This window comes from Tenebrio molitor, chromosome 2 (genome assembly GCF_963966145.1).
Source record: "Tenebrio molitor chromosome 2, icTenMoli1.1, whole genome shotgun sequence".
Taxonomy (NCBI): Eukaryota; Metazoa; Arthropoda; class Insecta; order Coleoptera; family Tenebrionidae; genus Tenebrio; species Tenebrio molitor.
This window is the reverse complement of record NC_091047.1, coordinates 22269622-22291703: the sequence shown is the minus strand read 5'-3', so window position 1 is coordinate 22291703 and position 22082 is coordinate 22269622. Positions and strand designations below refer to the sequence as shown.

The 22082-nt window shown below is 32.9% G+C and overlaps 1 protein-coding gene and 3 long non-coding RNA genes across 4 annotated transcripts; 2 read left to right on the top strand and 2 right to left on the bottom strand.

Moving 5' to 3' along the window:
• The first annotated feature begins 207 nt into the window (after nucleotides 1–207).
• Nucleotides 208–3200, top strand: LOC138123987 (uncharacterized). Its single transcript, XR_011156969.1, has 2 exons — nucleotides 208–3056; nucleotides 3117–3200. It is a non-coding gene; the product is annotated as an uncharacterized lncRNA (long non-coding RNA).
• An 11105-nt stretch (nucleotides 3201–14305) lies between these two features.
• Nucleotides 14306–15222, bottom strand: LOC138124036 (uncharacterized). The gene is made up of 3 exons (XR_011156983.1): nucleotides 15106–15222; nucleotides 14564–14826; nucleotides 14306–14511 (listed from the first exon to the last, which is right to left on the bottom strand). It is a non-coding gene; the product is annotated as an uncharacterized lncRNA (long non-coding RNA).
• A 2435-nt stretch (nucleotides 15223–17657) lies between these two features.
• LOC138122717 (uncharacterized) lies at nucleotides 17658–18578 on the top strand. Its single transcript, XM_069036992.1, has one exon. It carries the CDS (start codon nucleotides 17658–17660, stop codon nucleotides 18576–18578), a length of 921 nt encoding a protein of 306 aa, XP_068893093.1.
• A 2055-nt stretch (nucleotides 18579–20633) lies between these two features.
• Nucleotides 20634–21778, bottom strand: LOC138124035 (uncharacterized). Its single transcript, XR_011156982.1, has 3 exons — nucleotides 21627–21778; nucleotides 21083–21345; nucleotides 20634–21030 (listed from the first exon to the last, which is right to left on the bottom strand). It is a non-coding gene; the product is annotated as an uncharacterized lncRNA (long non-coding RNA).
• Nucleotides 21779–22082: the final 304 nt, after the last annotated feature.

Sequence of the window (22082 nt, the reverse complement as noted above, 5' to 3'; positions counted from 1 at the left end):
AATTTTGTGAAATATTACGCCATATTATATCTGTCAATTACCAATTTAAATGTAGTGAATAAAATGTGGTTACTTTTTATTTCAGTATTTCAAATTCAGAAATGAAAGTCATTGTTGGTATTTGTAATATCGGATGACAACAATGCTTGAAAGTTTTTGTTTGGGTATAATAAATATTTATAAAAGAAATACATACATATTAAAAAAAGTAATACAGATTATTAATAATATTATTGTTTAGTCGGAATATTTCGTGACTAATTTGGTTCTCTTAGTACATACTAATAAAAACAATAAGAATTTAATTTTTACACTAATAAATTTTTAATAAAATACAAGAAAATAGACAGGTTATTCAGATAAGAATTCGAATTTACTTGAGGTCAGCAGGAAACCCAAAACTCATCAATCAGGGATATCTTTTCGATATTTTTATTATAAATAAAACATGTAACCAAGCCACGAGTACTTAAATTTTTTTGAAATTTTCACGTTTTACTGAGCTTTGGCCATCATACACAAACGACGAAAAAACAGATATGCTCCTGATTAATTGACTGCATACCATCTCTACGCCCAAAAATTTCCTGATCGTCGACAACCAACAGATAAGATATTTAAAAGCCTAGAACGAGAATTACGAAGAAACTGGTCATCGCGGAAAAGACGAAGACAAAAAAAACAAAAAACGGAACAATGCATAGTACCGTGCCTTCAGATAAATTCGGAATTATAGTAAACTGTGATTTATATATTTTGTCTATTAACGGTTGGTAATAGATGTTTAAACACGTGTACTGTGCTCTTCAAGGTCACTGCTGTGCCTTTAAAAATTACATGTTACCAACTTCATAATAACTGCAGCAAAAGAAAATAAACGAGTTCATGTTCGATTTTTTTTGTGATCCCCTTGAGGATAAAATTGTATCATTCAGAGTAGAAGGTCTTCTTATGCTTCGCCCAGTTGCCGACCTCGACGTCGCGTTGTCTCGGTTTTCAATCTGGGCTTTATCATTATGCAATTACTTGTACCAATTTTGGTTAATTTTGTGTAATTAGAAGTCGTAATTTCGAGGGTGGAAGTAAAACTTGCCTCACCACGTATTTAATTTTGTAATGAAAAAAGGTACTTACTGGACAAAATAAACACATCAAGAAATTTGCAAAAAAAATTCCACTATTAACTATTTTGTTTTAGAAACGTATATCTAATGTGCTATAATAGTATATTATGCAACAAGATTTATAAACGGCACTTTTGACACGCGTTTTATGTTAGGCACGAGCGAAGCGTAGCAGAGCGAGTGTTTAATAAACAAGTGTCTAGAGAAGTTTATAAATGAGTTGAATACTATACTTTTTCTACGACCAAATTAACAAATGGAACACACAAACGAAACAAGCAACTTTTTTATTAAATCGTTAATTTAAACATACAAACTAAATGAACATACCAAATAGGAATATACCGGGTATCAACCACCAAACCTGGCCATAGGCACATTTAAAATTACCATGTTTAAAAAAATATACGAGTTGCTATGAAATATATTTGTTTAATGTCATATTGACAGCTGTAATTATCATCCGTACAAACTACAATGCCATCAGGAAGATTTTGTTGTAGGTAGACGTAGAAAGTAGAATTTCTTTTGGAATTTGGAAAAAGGAAGAACGGTCACAGGGCAGTATTATGCTTAATTATTGGGCAGATTTGACGATGTATTGAAGGAAAAACGGCCCCACTTGGCGAAAAAGAAAGTACTGTTCCACCAAGCCAATGCGCCGGCACACCGATCCCTCGTTGCTCAGCGAAATTGGTGGAATTGGGCTGCGAATTGCTGCCACATCCACCGTATTCTCTAGATTTAGCCCCCGCGACTTCTCCCTGTTTCCAAACATGAAAAAAATGGCTTGGTGGAAAAAGATTCGCATCGGACGAGGAGTTCATTACCGAAACTGAAGCCTATTTCGCAGTTTGACAAATCCTATTTTTGGAAGGCTTGAAAAAGTTAGAAAGTTGTTGAGCCAAGTGTATCAAGCCAAAAAGTAGTTATGTTGAATAATAAATCGATTTTTTTTTAAATTTTTGCCTCTTGCCTAACACGGGTACTTATCAATCTTATCATACCTCCCTCGTAGGTATACTCCATACTATGATAGATTGCACGTTTTTTGACAGAAGGCAGACACAGAGACAAGTGTGGCAGAAATCATGCAAAAACAATTTTTTATGTTAAATCCCTATGGCCAGGTTTGGTAATTGACACTCGGTATATATTTCTCAGGATACAAACTGTTGGTGGCTTCAGGTCCATATTTGAAAAATATAACGAATTATTCCACTGCAATGACGTTTTCTTTCACGCCGGATGCGAAACTGATAAACGTCAAAATACCAACTTGATCTAGAGCTAAATATGTCCAAAAAATTCAAGCCGTGTTTAAAGAAACTTCGAGCGTGTTTAATATCCCGAAAACGCCCGAATGGACACCAAGTTGTGACTAATGAACAATCGTTTTTAAAGTGACGTTTTGTACACTATTTATCAGTGCAAAATGTGACACTTTAGAGAAGGAAGTAGAAAAAAGGAATAATTTACCACTTAGTAAAATTTTACATACTCTTTAAAAATTTGAAAATGTATGTAACAATCTATAGGTGCTATTTTAAAAGAATGACCCATTTCTGATAAAAACGCATTGGAAATTTTACACACTTAGGAATCTGATCTCCTACCAATTGCTCTAAGTCACATTTTTTTCTTTCAATCAACAAAAAATAAAAAAGTAATTAATCTTTATCACCCGGTATCAAGATGTTGCAACGTGAAATATGTTCCACGACGTCAGATTTATTTTAAACCTTCTTGTTTGATTACTTCAATTTTTTTTGTATTTATAACATTTGTACGTTTTCATTTTTCAGTACATTGACTTGTCATCTAGTTAGAATTCTAGAATAACCAACTAAGAACAAATAAAGGGATTAAAACTAAAAACGTCAGGTCACGTCAGGTCAGGTCATGTTCCAAAATTTTTCAAAAATTAACACTGTAAGTATTATTTTTATTTATTATGTATTAGTTGTGAAACATTAATAAAGCTTATTTCAGAGCTGTTTGTCTGCATTGTTCTTAACATGTATTATGATTTTAACGTTTTCGACTTGCTTGAAAACTCAGCCACAATGGACTCTTTATTTAATTTTTTTTTGAAATCCCTTTCCATCATCCATTTTTTAAATAAATAATATTCTATTTCACACCTTTTCCTTGATTTTTTTTGCAAGAAATCCAATTATGTCGCTTAGCTTTTTCGACGATATCTTGGGGAATGATTTTTCTACACTACCAGTTACCACCAATCCATCGTCCAAAATTCGTTAGTAAGCTTGAAATAAGCTATTTAAAAAAACGCGATTTTTGTACAAACAAGTTCAGTACTGATTCCATTTCGAAACCAAATCTGATTTATATAAACTTAGAGTCTGTCTCCTAAGACATTTTCAAAAACAACATGATGGCGAATTTTTAACACTAGAAAGCAAGTGGTCTTAGTGTTTTTTAACGATGGAAGAAGAAAAAAATTTTGAGATTAACGTACACAATAAAAGAATGTTATATGAGTAAATAAATAATAACTAGAAAAGTACACCAAGGATGTCCAAAATGCAAGGAAATGATTTCAAGGGAGAAGAAGACGTGATTTACTTAACGCTTATGAAGCAAATTACGAATACATCTACGTAATGTAGAGATAATTTAAATTATGAGAATTTCGTTACGTAATTCTTTATCTCAACTATTAGTCAAAATCGAAGTTATTTTTAGTATCAAAGGAGATGTCACATCTGATTCACACAATATTTCTTGTGGCCGTGTAATTGATTCTAGAAAATAAATATTTTTCATATTTTTTCAACCACAAATACGTGAGTTTACCAAAACAAGTACATATCTATATTAGACGCAAAACAGATACTATTGTTAGATTTTTTTTACACTTTATTTTTAACTAGTACACAAATATCATTTTTAAAGAATATTATCATCTTTCTATTAGAGACATAGAATAAACAATTACATACACAGTGTTTTGGCTACAACTATTATGTGTATCTTTTCTATGTAGTAGGAAATATTAATAGTATATTATGATACAAGTTTATAAGGAAGCCTTTAAAGCACGCGCGACGAGTTTAAGAGCACGACGCGTAGCGGAAAATCTGAAAATTATAACAAAAAAGTAAATTGAAACACCTTTTCCGAAGTAATCTGTGTCATTAATCGTTGATATAGAAATGGTCAATTGTTGTTGTTTCGTTGCTATCATAAATTGTGTATCAATGTCTATTTACCATTGTTCAAAATATAGGTGAATTTGTTGTTACCTAAGCAACCCTTAAAGCTTTAGTGTTTTAAAGGCCCTTTTTCGCACGCATTTTAGTGTCAAAAACAGGGATTATGATTCAGGTATAATAAAAAATATGTGTTTTATTATTATTATTATTATTATTATTAAATTTAATAATCAGGCAGAATGGATTCCTCATTTAGAAAATGATATACCAGATAGTAATAATCGACATCATATTCAAATTAGCCTGGAAATTTTAGTTAAAAATATTAATAGTTCACATAATTGGAAATCCCCTGGAGGTGACCAAATTCATAACTTTTGGTTAAAAAAATTTACTTGTATTCATAAATGCTTACTTGATCACTTTAACGGATTTATTAGGGAACCTAACACATTTCCAGAGTTTTTGGCCCATGGTATAACATATCTGAAACCAAAAGATTCCGATACTAAAAATCCATCAAAATATAGGCCAATCACATGTCTACCTACAATTTATAAAATTATGACATCTTGCATTAAAGTAATAATTTAAGACCATTGTCAAAAATTAAATATACTTAATGAAGAACAAAAAGGTTGTGTTAAAGAGTGTTTTGGTTGTAAAGAACAACTCATAATAGATACGGTAATAATGGAACAAGCTAGAAAAAATAATAGAAATATTTATACCGCATTCATAGACTACAAAAAAGCCTATGATTCAGTACCACATTCATGGTTAATTAAAATTCTTAAAATTTATAAAATTAATTTAGATTTGATTAACTTTTTATCTCATGTTATGACATTTTGGAGAACTACTTTAAATTTATCAATAAACAATAATAAATTAAAATCCGAGCCTATTCAAATTAAACGGGGAATTTATCAAGGAGATTCTTTAAGTCCTTTATGGTTTTGTCTAGCCATTAATCCTTTGACAAATCTATTAAATAGCACTGGATATGGTTTCAATATTAGACTTAATAATACCACACTATCCAAATTAAATCACCTTCTTTATATGGATGACATAAAACTTTATGCATCAAAAAAGAATCACATTTTATCTTTACTAACAATAACTGAAAATTTCTCAAATGATATTGGGATGAGTTTTGGTATTGATAAGTGTAAAATGCAATCAATATGTCGCGGTCATTACGAACATTTAGAATATATAACTCAAGAAGGAGAAATCATTAAAAATTTAAATAAAGGAGAATTTTATAAATATTTAGGTATTAATCAATCAAATCATATTCAACACTCAATTATAAAAGAAAATTTAGAAAAGCAATTTTATTTAAGAATTAAATCTATTTTAAAATCAAAATTAAACGGTAATAATTTAATTAAAGCAGTTAATATATATGCTGTTCCATTACTGACCTATTCTTTCGGAGTTATAAAATGGTCCAAAACTAATTTACAGAACATAAACATTAAAACTAGAGTTCTTTTTACCAAATTTAGTAAACACCATCCTAAATCTGCTATTGAAAGATTTAATTTACCACGCGAAAACGGTGGTAGGGGTTTTTCAAATCTAGAAATACTGCTAAAAAATCAAATTGCTTCACTAAAAAATTATTTCCTCAATAGAGCTCGTGATAACACCTTTTTCAATGCTTTGGTTTCAGCCGATAAAGGCTACACACCTTTAAATTTAAGTGATAATATAATTTCAGACATTGTTAAGCCAAATATACCTGACACAATAGCAAATTTAAAACAGAAGTCTTTACATGGGAGATACTTTAAAGAACTGGAACAACCAGAAGTTAATATTCAGGCCTCTCATGCATGGCTTAAGAAATCAAACATTCACCCTGAGACGGAAGGTTTTATATTTGCAATACAAGATCGTGTAATAAATACAAGAAATTATAAAAAACACATATGCGGTTTACAATCGATAATTGATAAATGTAGGATTTGTGGAACTGAAGGGGAAACAATTGAACGCATCATTTCTTCTTGTACCGTTTTGGCTCAAAGCGAATATAAAAAACGTCACGATATATTCGCAAAAATTATACACATGAATTTAGCTGTTAAATTCAATTTATTAAAGAATACACAACCACATTATAGTTATACACCAGAAAGTTGTTTGGAAAATGACAGTTACAAGTTATATTTTGATAGAACAATTTTAACTGACATTCATATTAAGCATAACAGACCAGACATTATAATTTTAAATAAACAACAAAAGCAAGCATATCTTTTAGATATAGCTGTTCCAAATTCACATAATATAACACAGACATATAACACAAAAATTAATAAATATTTAGAGCTGTCCGTCGCTATGAGAAATCTTTGGTGTTTAGAAAAAATTTCGATTTTACCACTTGTAATTTCAGCAACGGGAATAGTACCGCAATCTCTTTTTAAAAATTTAAAAATTCTGGATTTAAATAACACATTGGTAGTTGAAATTCAAAAAGGTATATTATTATACTCATGTCACATCGTGAGGAAGTTCCTTAACATTGACACAGAAAATAATACACAACAAAGTCAAAATGCGGAGGCTAGACGCCGGTAATTATGTTGATAAGCACTGCACTATTACTTGATAGTAATATCCGTAATAGTGTATGTACTCCGGCAAAATTGCCGTGCCGCCGGGTGGAGGTGGGATAGTAAAATTAAATTAAGTTAAATTGTGGAGGCAAACCTTTTACGCAATTTTGTTTAAGCGATTAAGGAGTAAAATTCTAAAATTTAATTAATTAATATTGTCAGATGAGCTAAAGCGGAGACTAGGTAGTTATATTGAAATTTTAGTCATGATTCCCCTTGTGTTGATCATAACGCTTTTTGAACTGTCAGAATTTGAGAATTTTCTCCTGTGTGACGAGACTTTGATAAATGTCACAAGTTGTCAAAACGAAACGTCAAGCTAATTTTAAAGATTTTAACCGAGGGAGGAGTTGAGCCTTAATGGTAAGGGGAATTTCGCTGGCAAAAACGTAGAGACTGTCGACTGGAGTTGTACGAAAGGCTCCATAAATTATACGAAGGGCGGAGTTGGCGATTACTTCTCCGAGCTTAAAAACTGTGTTGCTACACGCTCCATATGCAGGGATTCCGCCTGATCAGACTTCTGTAGATCTGAAGTAGGTTTAGGGTGTCTGCACCCCACGAGTGATATGCCAGGACTTTGAGTAAGCCTAGTAGCCTGGTACATGTTGATTTGAGGAGGAATTTGATGTGTGCACTGCATGATAAACGAGAGTCACTATTAGTTCAGTTTAGTTCACAAAATACAATACCATTTTGGGGTTGTCCGAAAATAATCTATTTTTTTCGGATTTTGAAGTTTTTTCAATTATTTTTTCATGTGCCAAATTTCCTCTAAGAAGTAACATTTCGTAAAAATGATACTACTGATATGCGTATCCTATACCACTCCTGGATAAATAAAGTATCTATAGTTCATTTTTTAATGCTGTAGAAAAAGTCAGGCAGCCAAATATACACTTTCAATAGTTCACTAGATTCCTATTTCAATTTTGTAAATTACTTCAATCCATGATGCCACAATAAATGCATTAATGTCAAATCGTGTCACTGTCAATTAGGTATTAATTTAAAGGCTAGTTTGGTCAAGGGTTTTTATACTTAATTATCGATGGGCTGCACAGAACAAATTATGTTCAACGAAAAAGTAAGTCGGCCTTATCCGTATTCGAAAAAACATGATTTTGAACATTTACAAACATGTCTGTGATGAACATGCGGAACTTAAGGTTAGGGATACGGTTAAACTAAAGAAGAGCAGATGTGGGAATTGAATGTGCGTATTGAAGTGACCGTGGAACCACTGATTATACACCTTGGAGAGTCTGATGACGATTCGGATTAACCGGAAGAATTCGAAGATGAGAGTTGATTTTTTAAATCCATAATATGTCTGAGTTATCGTTATTTATTGTTTCTATTTACTAACTTACTGCTTTTTTATTCATGAATTCTAGATTAAACACATTATTAAACACGTTTTCTCATTTCAATTAAATTTTTTTATCGAATGTCAAAACCTTGTCAGACTGACGGAGATTTTGACAAACAGAATTTTTAGCGGCATCGTGGATCCATATCAATTATAAATGAATTTAAGGTATCTAGGCAGCCTTGATGACTGTATATTGGGTTGTCTGACTTTTTCTACAGCATTAAAAAATGAACTATAGCAGACAAAGTTCCATCGAAACCGAAAAATGTAAATTTTTAATTTCACACATTTCTTAACAAACACAAAAATTATTTGTCAGAAAGCATTGCATTCCTTGATGTACCGGGATATCAAAAATTATCTTGGTCAAAGGTGGTTATGGATTGGAAAACGTTGTTTCGTGTGACGGTTTCTTTGGTACGAACGATTGGCCTACCAGCACCTTTTTTATGAGTCACAGAGCCAGTTTCGCGAAACACACCAACACAATTTGTAAGGCATGCGTAAAAATCCTTCGGCAGCCAGTGGTATAATAATTCTGAATGATTGTGATCAGGTTTGCAATTATTTCCAGCATTTCCAAGAAGTGATTTTAGGGCGGTTTTACCTCAAATAACGTATGGCAACATGGCTGAGATTTTTCTTTCTTATTTCCATGGACACAACAAAAATGAAATATTTGCAGACTATTGGGATACGTAAAGTCCATTCAAAAATCAAAAAACCACCAACGTCGCATTTTCCTCGATAATTACTATTGGCAACGCTGTCTAGTGTAAAATTTGGTGAGACTTGTAATTTTGACGTTACATGTTTATTAAGTGTCTTGTTTTTCTGGGCATGTTTAAGTACAAATAATAAGAATCAATAAATAAATGAAACGAAATTCAAATCAATAGAATTTTATTTTGAATCAAATAAATTTCATAATTTATAGTTACCAACGTAGTATGAAAAAATATCTAAATACCTAGGGTTTTCTAAATTTTACCAACCTAAAACAACAGGTGGTGGTTTTTTGATTTTTGAATGGACTTTAGAATGTTTTTAAATGTTGCCACATTTAGTGTAACAAATAGGTCCACCTCTTCTACAAAAAAGAAGATTGACTACTTAACAACGTACTGCTAAGGCGTTCCGCGAATTTATGGGGCACCCAGTATATCTCGAGAAATCTATACATATAGGTACTTTTTCTTTTTTAAATCATTAACTTTAAAACAAAATTAGTTTTTACTTTCAAATTTAAGTCTCTTGAATTTGCTAAAGATTTAAAATAAAATTATTTTTCATTACTTTAAATTCAATATTTTACAATTCTTTGAATAGAAAATCCAATATAGAAAATTATTATCGGTAGTAGGTACGAGTACATACAAAGACTAAGTAGGGAAAGGATTCTAAGTATATTTTCTCTTAATATCTCCAGAATTACAAATATAATCTTAAACTTGAACATATTTTTTTAATTTAAGCATTTGTTGTCGATTTGTAAAGCTTAAATCCTATAAGCATTATTATTCCCGTTTTCGTGAATTTGTTATTCTTAGCTTGACAAAAATAGAATTTATTTTTAACCTCAGAGGAATTTGTCTCAGTGGTGACAATTAAAATATAATGAGTGCTTGTTGACTTTATTGTTCATGTTTTTGTCTTAGCGCGTCCACTTGTTATTGCAATGAGTCTGATACAAGTACTAATTTGTGTAGTTTACTCTGTACGTACAATTCCTTTGTTGAATTTAAAGCGGTTTATTTATTTTTTAAGATTTAAAATTAGAAATTGACGTTATTATTGTTTTGCAGCATCCATTGCTGTTCATGTGATTTTGAACCCATTCTCATAGGTGATGTAACTTTGTAAAGCGACTATAGAAAAACCCAAACGTAAATTGAAATATGAATTTCTAATTTTTTATTTAACTTATTATTCACACGCAGAAGGTGGACAAATTCTATTGGACGATTAGACATTTATCACAGGGTTTTAAACAATAAAGCTCCACTCGCCAAACAATACTGAAAGCTTTCCAAATAAATACCCACAAATGAAAATACCAAAAGCTCATTGATTTTATCACGTAGACTGATTAGAAATTTTCATTAATTGTACCGGATCAAAGGGAAATTTGAATAAAATGTATTATGTAAAAGTAAATTAACAATAAAATTAGTCCGTAGCATGCACCACAATATTATGTCAAAAATTGGAACGAAAAACTGAAAAAATTAATACTGTTTGAATTCCCAATACGAACTGCCAATCATTACAAGAGTTCAAATTAGTGTGTTGACATTCGGTGAATTGACAACGTGCTAAGTGATGAGAGAAGGTCCGGAAAAGAAGTTAAACAAGTGGTACTGGCTACGATGAATGACTTATCCTGCAAATTTACAAAATAAATTTAATACAGAAATATCAACTGAGCCATTTGTCAACTAACTTTTTTTTTCATTATCGTGGTAAAAATGACAACTGTAACCTAATTACAAGAAATTTATAGTGGATTCTTGTTTTATTTTACTGTTATGAAACTACAAAAAAGAAGTTCCGTGGAGTTTATGCTTGAAATAGAACAACATAGAAAATGTCTTTGCGGGAACTCTATATTTTACAGAAATCTTTTTTCTTTCAAAATACCTTCATGTATAATTGAATTTTTTTAATAAACAATTGTCAAAACGTTATCATGTTGGTATGAGCCAAACAGTGATTTTTATGAAAATACGATTAGTCACACTGAGTGTCAACATTTTTTTAATCTAACTGAGCCTGTGCCCTGACGAGCGAGACTTTATTTCAAATTCGAAAAATATTTCCACTGATTTCTCATTAAATTTGTTTTGAAAATGAATTCGCGGAAAACAGGTCCGGGAAGTGAAATGAACATAACCTTAACTATGATTTGGTGTCAAGTTGTTATCCAGCTGGTCCATATTTGCACATTTTGGGGTGGTACAGCGTGGTTTTTTACTTAATTTTGACATTGACAATTGTTTATTAAAAAAATTTCACTATAGTTGGGAAGAACAGAAGTGAATAAACCAAAGATGCATAATGTTCACCATCTCGGTTATTCGAAATTCTTTTACCTTCTTGGGATACTGAGGACTATGTCTTCCTCTTGTGAAAAAGCGAAAATATGATTTACCACTCACATTAAAACAATAAAAGAAGAAGATTCTAATGCGGTGAGAGGGTGAAAGTTTTGCCTAAGTTCCAAAGTCTAAAAAATAATTTTCGATTTTACCAACTGAGGTGACTGAAAAGCAGAAGACATATTGTTCTTTCGTTTTTCTTCATACACCCTCTCTGGGTTTCTTTTCAAAGACATTTCGACATATGTGAATAAAAATAATATTTTGTAGAAATGTGTAGGTATCTATTAATTAATTTCGTCAGAAGTGTAGGTATTCTGTACATTTTCAGATTTAAAGTTATTTTTTGTGGAAATTACTTGAAAAATCAAACTAGTGTAATAATTAGTTTCGACACAAATACACTCTGTAAATCTTCATTTTTTTTTAAATTTTCACCTAATAATTTGGAACACATTGTTTTGTATCTATACCCAATGTACTCGCATTAATGTATCGTAAATATTTATCCTACTCGGGAAAAATACACGGCGTGATGATAATAAATTAATTGTTTTTGTCTTGAATTATCGGTAAAATTCCAGAATAATTTTACGCGGAATTGAAATGTTTTGATTTTTCGTGCATTTATTTACGGAAATTCTGCGTCGAAAGTAATAATTTATCGCAATAAATGAGTCACTCCAATTATTAAGTTTATAAAACCTTTATTGTATATAAACATTGAGGTTTGCTAGTAATGCTATAATTAATCACTTGACCGTACACAAATTAATCGATTAGTATCGAGCGATCAAATTAATTTGTAATCGAGTTATCCATGAATTTGAATCCGTATGTCTTTTGCGATTGATATGTCGAGATCTAACCTGCGTTTCAAGCTGTGTTTATTGGAGCGTGGTTGAAGTAACGACATACGATTTCGGATTCATGGATAACTCGATTACTAATTATTTTGATCGCTCTTTATTTAAATCCAAGTTCTAAGAATATTTATGTAGTATAAATTTCTAATTTAAAAAACTTATCTCATATTTTATATAACATATTACGTTCAAAAGAAAACTGTTATAATTTTGTTCTTAATAATTAATTAATAATTCTTAATACAGTATACAGTACCTAGTATAAAATAATCACCTACTGTACACTACCGTTTGGGTAATTCCGAGGGAGTTGGCTATGATTTTGAAAATCAATCAATACTTGGTGTAGATCATTTCAAAATAAAAGACTCTTTTATACAGGGTCATTATAAATGATTGTCCCATCGCAGTTGGCGTTGAAAACCCACACAAATTTGGAATGTGCCGCTAGCTTCGCAACGTTAGACAAACTAGTAGACAAATGTACACTACCGCCAGCAGCGCTACCTATCGGCGATGCTAGTCTCACTCATGTTATAAAGCTTACGGCACATGCAAGTATGTCATCAACGCCTACTGCGATGAGACAATCATTTATAATGACCCCGTATATCACAAACGCATTTATAGAACTATTTGTAAGTAGGTAATCAACAATCTTTACAAAAATATATTCGTATGTGCAAAAATCGTCGATAGGCCGTATCACCTGGGCTATGGAGGGTACATGACCATATACCATTTTGGTCAAAATATCTAGTTAGGAAAGTCTTTTTCCCCCTTTGCTTGATAAGTTTCAGTCTTGTTTTGTTTCGTTAACGTACTTGCAGCTCTTACAGCATTATGTGGATCAGTTGTTCCCTTTGAAGAACAATGTTTGTATTTGGTCGGCATCAGAAATAAAATACCTACTTATTTAATTAAGTCGAATTTATTTACTTGTCTTATAGCAGTCGAATGCGTGTATATTTGAGAATGTGCAGTGTGTATTTGGATTATTTTCTAATAATATTGTGGAAAATTTTAAATTATATTCTTTTTACTGAACAAGTGAACGTGTTTCACTTGTGTTTCATTAATGTCATACAATTTCTGCAATAATTGAGAGGTTAATATTTTATAATATTTTCGGTGGCTTGCGGTTATCATCGCCGTGTGCAGTTTGTAGTAAATTATGTTGATGATACTGATATTTATTTATTTTCAAAATTTGATGCAATGTTCCACAATGAGACAGTTTTAATTTTCCACAATCGGACATGTCTCATTACGGAAATGATGTTCAGGAATTAAGAATAAAAAGTCTCGAGGAAAAAGCAGAAGCTTCATAAGCACAGATACACCAGAAACGCACTTACTAGAAGAGAAAGCATTAGAAAAAGAAAAGGAAAAGGAACATCTAAAAAGAAAAGTTTTGTTGAACCCAAGAAACGGACTCCGAAAACGGAAAAGAAGAAAGCATTAATATACAACTAATCCAACAAGGAAAAGAAAGCATTGGATCGAAGAGGAAGTTTAAATTTTTTTGGGTTAAACAACAAACTTGTCAGATTTTATATTAATACCTGATCACTTTTAACAGATAAGTTTAGCAAGTATTTGTGACGGAGCTAGTAAATACAAGACGTTTTGTTCTTTAAGGACCAGGAGGAGTGAGACCAAAGATGAGTTTATGATTTTTTTTAATGAAGTAGAAAATTGTTGAATGTTAAAAACGACTCTGTAGAGAAGAAAAAGTTTTTCGTATGTTAAAATGACGTGAATATGAACTAAAAATAGAATTTAATGACTACTAAGCTCTTGAGAAGTTGCTAAAAATATTCTATTTAAATCTTGAAACAAAGTTAGAGTTAGAATATATACATTTGATTTTTTACAATTTAATCATGTACATACTAGGATTTCCGATCTTGAAAGAGATATTTATAATATAATAATGTTGTTAACCAAGACCTCCTCCACTTAAAGTACGAAGTTGAGCTGGAAAAAACCTGCTCTGAATATCTGGTTGTGCATTTGTTGGCGTCGTCACTTTCTTGCGTTTTGTTATAATTTTGGACAAGTCGATAAGAAATAATCTGTATCCATGTTCATCATTTATGTAACCTAGTGTCCGAATATAGTGCCCTCCACTCTTTCTCTCAAATATTTCACTGAACTGACCCATCACCACGAACATTTTTTTACTGTCAATCATTCTCTTTTCACCTGTTTCGTAACGATCGTTGTAACTCTGCAAGAATAAATTTAAAATCTAACTCGGACACAATAAAGATCGTTTGTACTTAAATGTGTAGTTTCCAAATTGATCATCAACGGCATTTTCTGTAACGAAATCGTTCAACTTATCCGTGTTCCCCGATTCTACAAGGTTAGTTGTGATCTCTGGACCTGGCAAAGTGTAGTTTGCATAATTTAGTGGACGCGGTGGTCCGAATTGTTCGACCGACTGACGAAGTACGACAGAATCTTCGGTTTCCGCTGGTCTTACCTTCTGCCGTTTGCACTGGGCCAGACATATTGACCAAAAGGCGAAACTCACAAAAGACTGTAAAGATTTTCTTTCATTACAATTAAATATTTTTTACAAAATTATTTTTCATGTGTCATTATTTTTATTAATGTTCGAAGATACCTTGAACATTGCTTTAATCGCATAAATATTCATGAGTTATGTACCTAAGTAAGTAATGTCGATGAAGATCTTGTTTTATTTGATGATCTATCAACAACAAACCTTAAAATTACACTTAAAGTAAATTCACCCTTTTAATTCCTAATTAAGAATATATGCTATATTGTTAGTTGTTACACATGTATTATTTACCAGTTTTATGTTGTTTAGTTCCATCTATCTTTATTTCAGGTTATCGCCGCTCAACGTTTACTGTCTCGAAACCAGCTCTCCTTGTATAGTAATAACAAGTTGTATACCTACTCCACGAGACTGTTAATATCCGGAAAAGTTATAAATAACTATGTACCTATGATTAACAAAATACGAGAATCTGTAAGGGCCGGTTGTATAAAGCTTAGCTAACATCGTGTCAGCTAACAACGCCTCAAGTCGGAAATCCGCCCATTTGATTGGCTGATTCAAATAAAATGTTAAATATCATCCAATCAGATCGCTTGACATTATGTTAACTTTAACAACGACTTGACATCGCTGTATGAAACCGGGCCTAATAAGAGTAGAATTAAATAAATTTGGGGAATTTACAGCGCATGCGCCTGATTACTTAAAGCAACTCTAGGATATACAGGGTCGCTACAAAGTATGGCAACAGTTAAATATCTCGAGAATGGTTTCTCGGAAATCCTTGAGATTTGGTAAGGAGTTGCCAATTTTTTCAGTTTTATACATTCATTTGTTTTCGAGATACAAAGCTAACTTGAATTTTTTTAAATGGCAACAGGGGTTAATTTCATGATAAAGAGTGTTTTTTTTTTAATTCAACACTGTATCACATAATGACCGTTTCATTTTCTGTGTATCATCAAAAGTGTCATCACTTCAGCACAGCTTCGTCTCCTATCACCATATCCAATCATCATTAGAACTTCTATCCGCTCGGTTTCACTTAAATGAGGCATTTAATAAATAAGTAATTAGATTGCACACACTTTGACATAAATTAATATGTAATAGAAACTGTTTATTTATTTTTGAATTAAAATTAAAAAAAATTTTTTGACCATTCTTATGTAAACTATGATTACATGTGATACATCGTTGAATTTAGAAAAAACCTCTTTTCAAAAATCACAAAATTAACCCCTGATGCCATTTAAAAAAATTCAAGTTAGCTATCAAAACAATATCATTACCAAAATTAGAATTGTCAACGGCGATGTTATTAGCTAAATTATTCAACAAAGTGTATCCAATCATTTCTCACAAAATTGACGATCATTATTTTTGGACGGATAGTACAATCGTATTGTCTTGGCTTTCGGGTGAGCCCACACAGTGGAAGGTTTTTGTTGCTAATCGGGTGTCAGAGATTCAATCACAAACGGATAGCGACCGTTGGTATCATGTAAAAGGTGAGGAAAATCCAGCCGATATAATATCGCGGGGCTTATTACCTAGTCAATTACGTAATTCAAAATTATGGTTTCATGGTCCAAGTTGGTTACATTCACACCCTGATACATGGCGCTGCAATCATATATCTAACTACACGCAGTCAGAAAATATACCAGAAGTCAAAACAAACACTTTCGTAACGCAATGTGAATTGGACCTAGAGATTTTGAGACGTTTTTCAACATTTCCTAAATTACAGCGCGTGATCGGTTACTGTAAAAGATTTCGGTATAGGACGATTGCGCCGGTATTACCTGACTTGTTTTAAGCGGATGGTATGATTGCGCCGAGGCGACCCAAGTGGTTGTTAATACCTGGGCACGATTGCGCCGCACCCTTGATTCTGTAAGCCTTTCAATAAAATACAGGTAGTAGGTAATGGTGGGCCCCAACGATGTTTAAAAGCAATTACGAAAACTAAATAATATAAAAGATTCTCAACAAACCATTTATTTACAAAAAAAATATATACAACACCTTTTTCCGTGCTTTCACAATTACGGAATTTAACATTTTCTAAAATTACAAGAATCTTGCCACGTTCACTAAGCATCTTCTTCATTGTAGCGTTTATTCCAGCGATCACTTGAATATTGTTGGACGAAACTAATGATTTTAGTAAAACGCTGTCCGAATATTCCCAACTACCCCTACTTTATTTGCAAACAGGTACAGGTACCTTCCTAATTACCCTTCCCGTTAAGGGATTAAATTTAGTACCGGCGCAATCGTACCTGTGGGCTACGGGTAGTTTGAGAGACCCCGGATTATAGCAGGTCATATCGGCGCAATCGTCCCCTGCCCAAAGATTTATCTCCAACTGTCGTAAAGTAAAGGCTGAGCGAATCGCAGGTAACAGATTATCTCCACAGGAAATAAGTGCGTCAACCAATACAATATTAAAACTGGTCCAATTGGAATCATTTCACCAAGAATTGTCTCTTTTAAAGAATAACAATTTAGTTTCTAACAAGAGTAAAATCAAATCTCTTAACCCCTTTATCGACCATACAGACGGATTGATCAAGGTGGGCGGAAGATTGCGTAACTCACGTTCAATAAGTGCATATAAAAAATTTCCTATTTTGCTTCCAAAGGGACATTTTGTCACGACATTAATTATTATCAGACATGCTCACGAATGTCAATTACATGCAGGTCATCAAGGCACATTAGCCTATATAAGACAAAAATATTGGCCAATTGCGGGACGTGATGCTGTACGACAAGTCATACATCGATGTATCAGGTGTTTTAAAACAAATCCTACCACATTCGATCAAATCATGGGTGATCTACCATCCGATAGAGTAACTCAAAATCGTCCTTTTCTAATTAGTGGTTTGGATTTTGCCGGTCCAATTTCCCTCAAGGAAGGTAGAGGTCGCGGTAAGCGAATAGTTAAGGCCTATATCGCGTTATTTATATGTATGACAACAAAGGCAGTACATGTTGAATTGGTTGGTGATCTGACAACCGAGTCATTTCTAAATGCACTTAAACGTTTGATATCGCGAAGGGGTATGGTTTCAAAACTTTACTCTGACAACGCCACGAATTTTATTGGATCAAAAAACGAGTTACAAAAAAGACTTCAATCTGATCACAATATAGAATGGCATTTCATTCCACCACGTAGTCCCCACATGGGAGGTTTGTGGGAAGCAAATATTAAATGTGTCAAAAATCATTTAAAAAGGGTAATTGGGAACGCGAATTTGACATTTGAGGAACTGTACACTGTTTTAACCTCTATTGAAGCAATCCTGAACTCACGTCCTCTGTGTCCTCTTTCCAACGACCCCAATGACTTATCCTATTTAACCCCCGGCCCCGGCCACTTTCTCGTCGGCGAGCCTCTCAATGCACCAGCGGAGTTCGACCTCACAGATGTCAACATCCATCGACTCTCACGGTGGCAACACGTCGAGCGAATTCGACAACACTTTTGGAAGCGCTGGTCCAACGAGTACCTTACGACGCTACAACAACGGACCCGGTGGATCACATCCAAGGACAAGGTGCCGCATGTGGGTTCATTAGTGCTAATCAAGGAAACCAATGCACCTCCACTGCAGTGGAAACTTGGCCGCATCACTCAGCTGCATCCCGGACCAGACAAGGTGGTGCGTGTAGTGTCAGTGAAGTGCAATTCAAGTGAATTCAAACGTTCGATAAACTATTTATGTCCGTTGCCCACAGACTAATGAAGTTTCGGTTATGCGGTTAACAATCGAGCATTTTTTGTTTTATTTTTTTGTTAATTATGTATGTGTATTTCATTGTTCATAGTATTAAGGTCTTATTGAAACAAAAATATGTATGTACACATTCTCATTTTTATTTCAATGGTGGGCGGCATGTTGCACTTCTGTTACGTCCAACTGTACCCACGAAGGTCTGGACGGGTGCTTACACTCCCACCCTCAGTTTTCTAGAAGTAGGTAGTATTTAAGGTAAAATTTTGTAAATAGTAGATAGAGAATAACTAGAAACCAGAGACGAATAAAGTACTCAACAAAAGTGACAGTTATTTTTTCTCGAATAAAGACGTCCATCTCAAAGCGTTCAATTCGATTGCAACAACCCAGCAAAAACACAGCAGACAAAAGGGTTACAGTCCTAAACAATCATATTATTTATTATCAAACGAAATAAGCAACTTTCTGGATGAGATACCATCAGCAGTGTTGAATAGAGTCGTGTTTCATCAGGACGGCGCCATACCACATAATGCACGCAAGAATTTTGTATTTTTAAATCATTTAAATCATTTTGGTGAACAGTGGCGGCTCGTGACTCGTTGACGAGGGAGGGCTCTGTCACATGTACAGTTACGGCCACGGAATTTCGTTACTTTACTGTCAATTCGAAAAAACTTGTGTAGCCTAAACTTTATTGTCACTATGACTGACATTCAAAGTTTTTGTAACAGATATTCTGTCACGCACAATAAAAATCAAAATGCCACATGACATCCATGACATGACATGGATGTCAAAAATTCAAATGTGGGGTGTGTATATAAAACCTGTCTTACAGCTAATGTCAGTTGAATAACAACGACTGACGAAATTCCATGGCCGTGACTGTACATATTCAAGCTGTTTCCTAAAAAACGCCACAAACCGTAGCTTCCGTTATTTATTGTCCGATTTTAATAATTAAAAAAAAACAATACAATGGTTATAAAAACACTACAAAACGTCTTAATTTTTTATTTTTTTCAACATTAATTGTTATGTCAATTAAGTGTCACTTTGTTTTTTTTTAAATAGAAACATATATTAATTTATTTTTATTCTGGTAGAGAATTTTTTTCTGACTTCAATGATGTCTAACACGTTGATTTTTGTCCAATAAAAATTCAACACAATAAACAACATTTTTATTACATTACAATGTTTATTAATGAAATCAAGCGCGCTGTGGATGTTTTAAATCACACACACACCTTCTTCGGTCCACTTATTGTCTCCATTAAACAGTAGGTACACAAAACAGAAAAAGGTATTTGTTTCTTCAAAACCACATATCCACGGCGTTTTTTATAAACACTCTTATTAAACCGGCGGGTAAATGCACCTTTGTTTTTGTATTGCTTCTGTTCATAAACAATATTTAAATTCGGCACTGGTCGACCGCAATTTTTTAGATAAATTCAACCAAACTTCAGTTTTTTTAAATCACACTTTCATTTTGTCAACGTTAAAAGTGTAAATACTGCCAACACGCGTCAAAATCTCGTTTGCAACGAGCCTATGAACGTTGGGCGCCGACTTTGCTTGCCCCAAACGGCCTCGTGAAACGTGACGTTGTCAATTTTGAATTGATGAGGGCGTTATGAATTCATTACGCCCGCTTATTCTTATTACGCCCTGTATTATGCCCCGGTTGTTATGGACATGTTTACGTATTTCGTATCCTAGGAGTTATCATGCAATTATACTAAAGTGAAAAATAAATAGCTATTCCGCCCTTAGTAGGAAATTTTTCACTTTTCCTAACTCAAATTAGTATTACAATGTTAAAGTTTTCCAAACTCCAGTAGAAAAAATAATCAAATACATGTAATAAATCGAAACGTTTCTTATGTAGTAACCATGAAGTCATTTTTTGTTCAGAATGTCAAGTCGACAGTAATATGTAAAATTAATGTATTATTATGTTGATACTACATATTATATAAAATTTGTGAATATCTTTTTTTGAATAAAATTTAACCTTGTAAAATCATTATTAAGTTTAAAATAAAACAAAAATTAAAATTAAAAATTTTATAGAGTAAAACACTTTGGGGTCATAAGTGACCCCATCGGTATTACATGAGACAAAAAAACAGGTATTATGAGGGTTAAAGTACTAAGCTGAGCCTGTTGAGCTGGAGAAAACCTGCTCTGAATATCTGGTTGAGCATTTGTTGGCCTCTTCACTTTCTTGCGTTTTGTTATAATTTTGGACAGGTCCATAAAAAATAATCTGTATCTATGTCCATCATTTATGTAACCTAGTGTCCGAATATAGTGCCCTCCACTCTTTCTCTGAAATGTTTCACTGAACTGACCCATCACCAGGAACATTTTTTTACCGTCAATCATTCTCGTTTCACCTGTTTCGTAACGATAGTTGTAAGTGAAATATTTCTTTATTCTGCGTAATCTGCAAGAATAAATTTAAAATCTAACTCAGACACAATAACGATCGTTTGTACTTAAGTGTGTAGTTTCCAAATTGATCATCAACGGTATTTTCTGTAACGAAATCGTCCAACTTTTCCGTGTCCCCCGATTCTACAAGGTTAGTTGTGATCTCTGGACCTGGCAAAGTGTAGTTTGCATAATTTAGTGGACGCGGTGGGCCGAACTGTTCGACTGACTGACGAAGTACGACGGAATCTTCAGTTTCCGCTGGTCTTACCTTCTGTCGTTTACACTGGGCTAAACATATTGACCAAAAGGCGAAACTCACAAAAGACTGTAAAGATTTTCTTTTATTACAATTAAATATTTTTTACAAATTTATTTTTCATGTGTCATTATTTTTATTAATGTTCGAAGATACCTTGAACATTGCACTCATTGTAGTATGTAATTGTATAAATATCCATGAGTTATGTAAGTAAGTAATGTCGATGAAGAATGAAGATCTTGTTTTATTTGATGACCTATCACCAACAAATCTTAAAATTACACTTAAAGTAAATTCAAAATTTTAATTCCTAATATAGACTATATTTTTACACATGTATTATTTACCAGTTTTATGTTGTTTAGTTCCATCTTTATCTTTATTTCAGGTTATCGCCGCTCAACGTTTGCTGTCTTGAAACTTGAAACCAGCTCTCCTTGTATAGTAATAACAAGTTGTAGGTATACTCCACGAGACTGTTAATATCCGGAAAAGTTATAAATAGCTACCTATGATTAACAAAATACGAGAATCTGTAAGAGTTAAGAGTTGAATTAAATTTGGGGGGGAATTCACAGCGCATGCGCATGCGCTTGATTACTTAAAGCAACTAGGATATATACTATACTACAGGATATCTCAGCTAAGACTTTCGAGCCTAATATCTCGGTTATTTGCCAACGGATTTTTATGAAATTTAAAATACAGATATTTTAGACCGTGAAGGTTCAATTAGTAATAGTAAAATTACATCAAGTTAAAAAATGTAATTTTAACACATGTTTCCTTTATCGAAAATTATG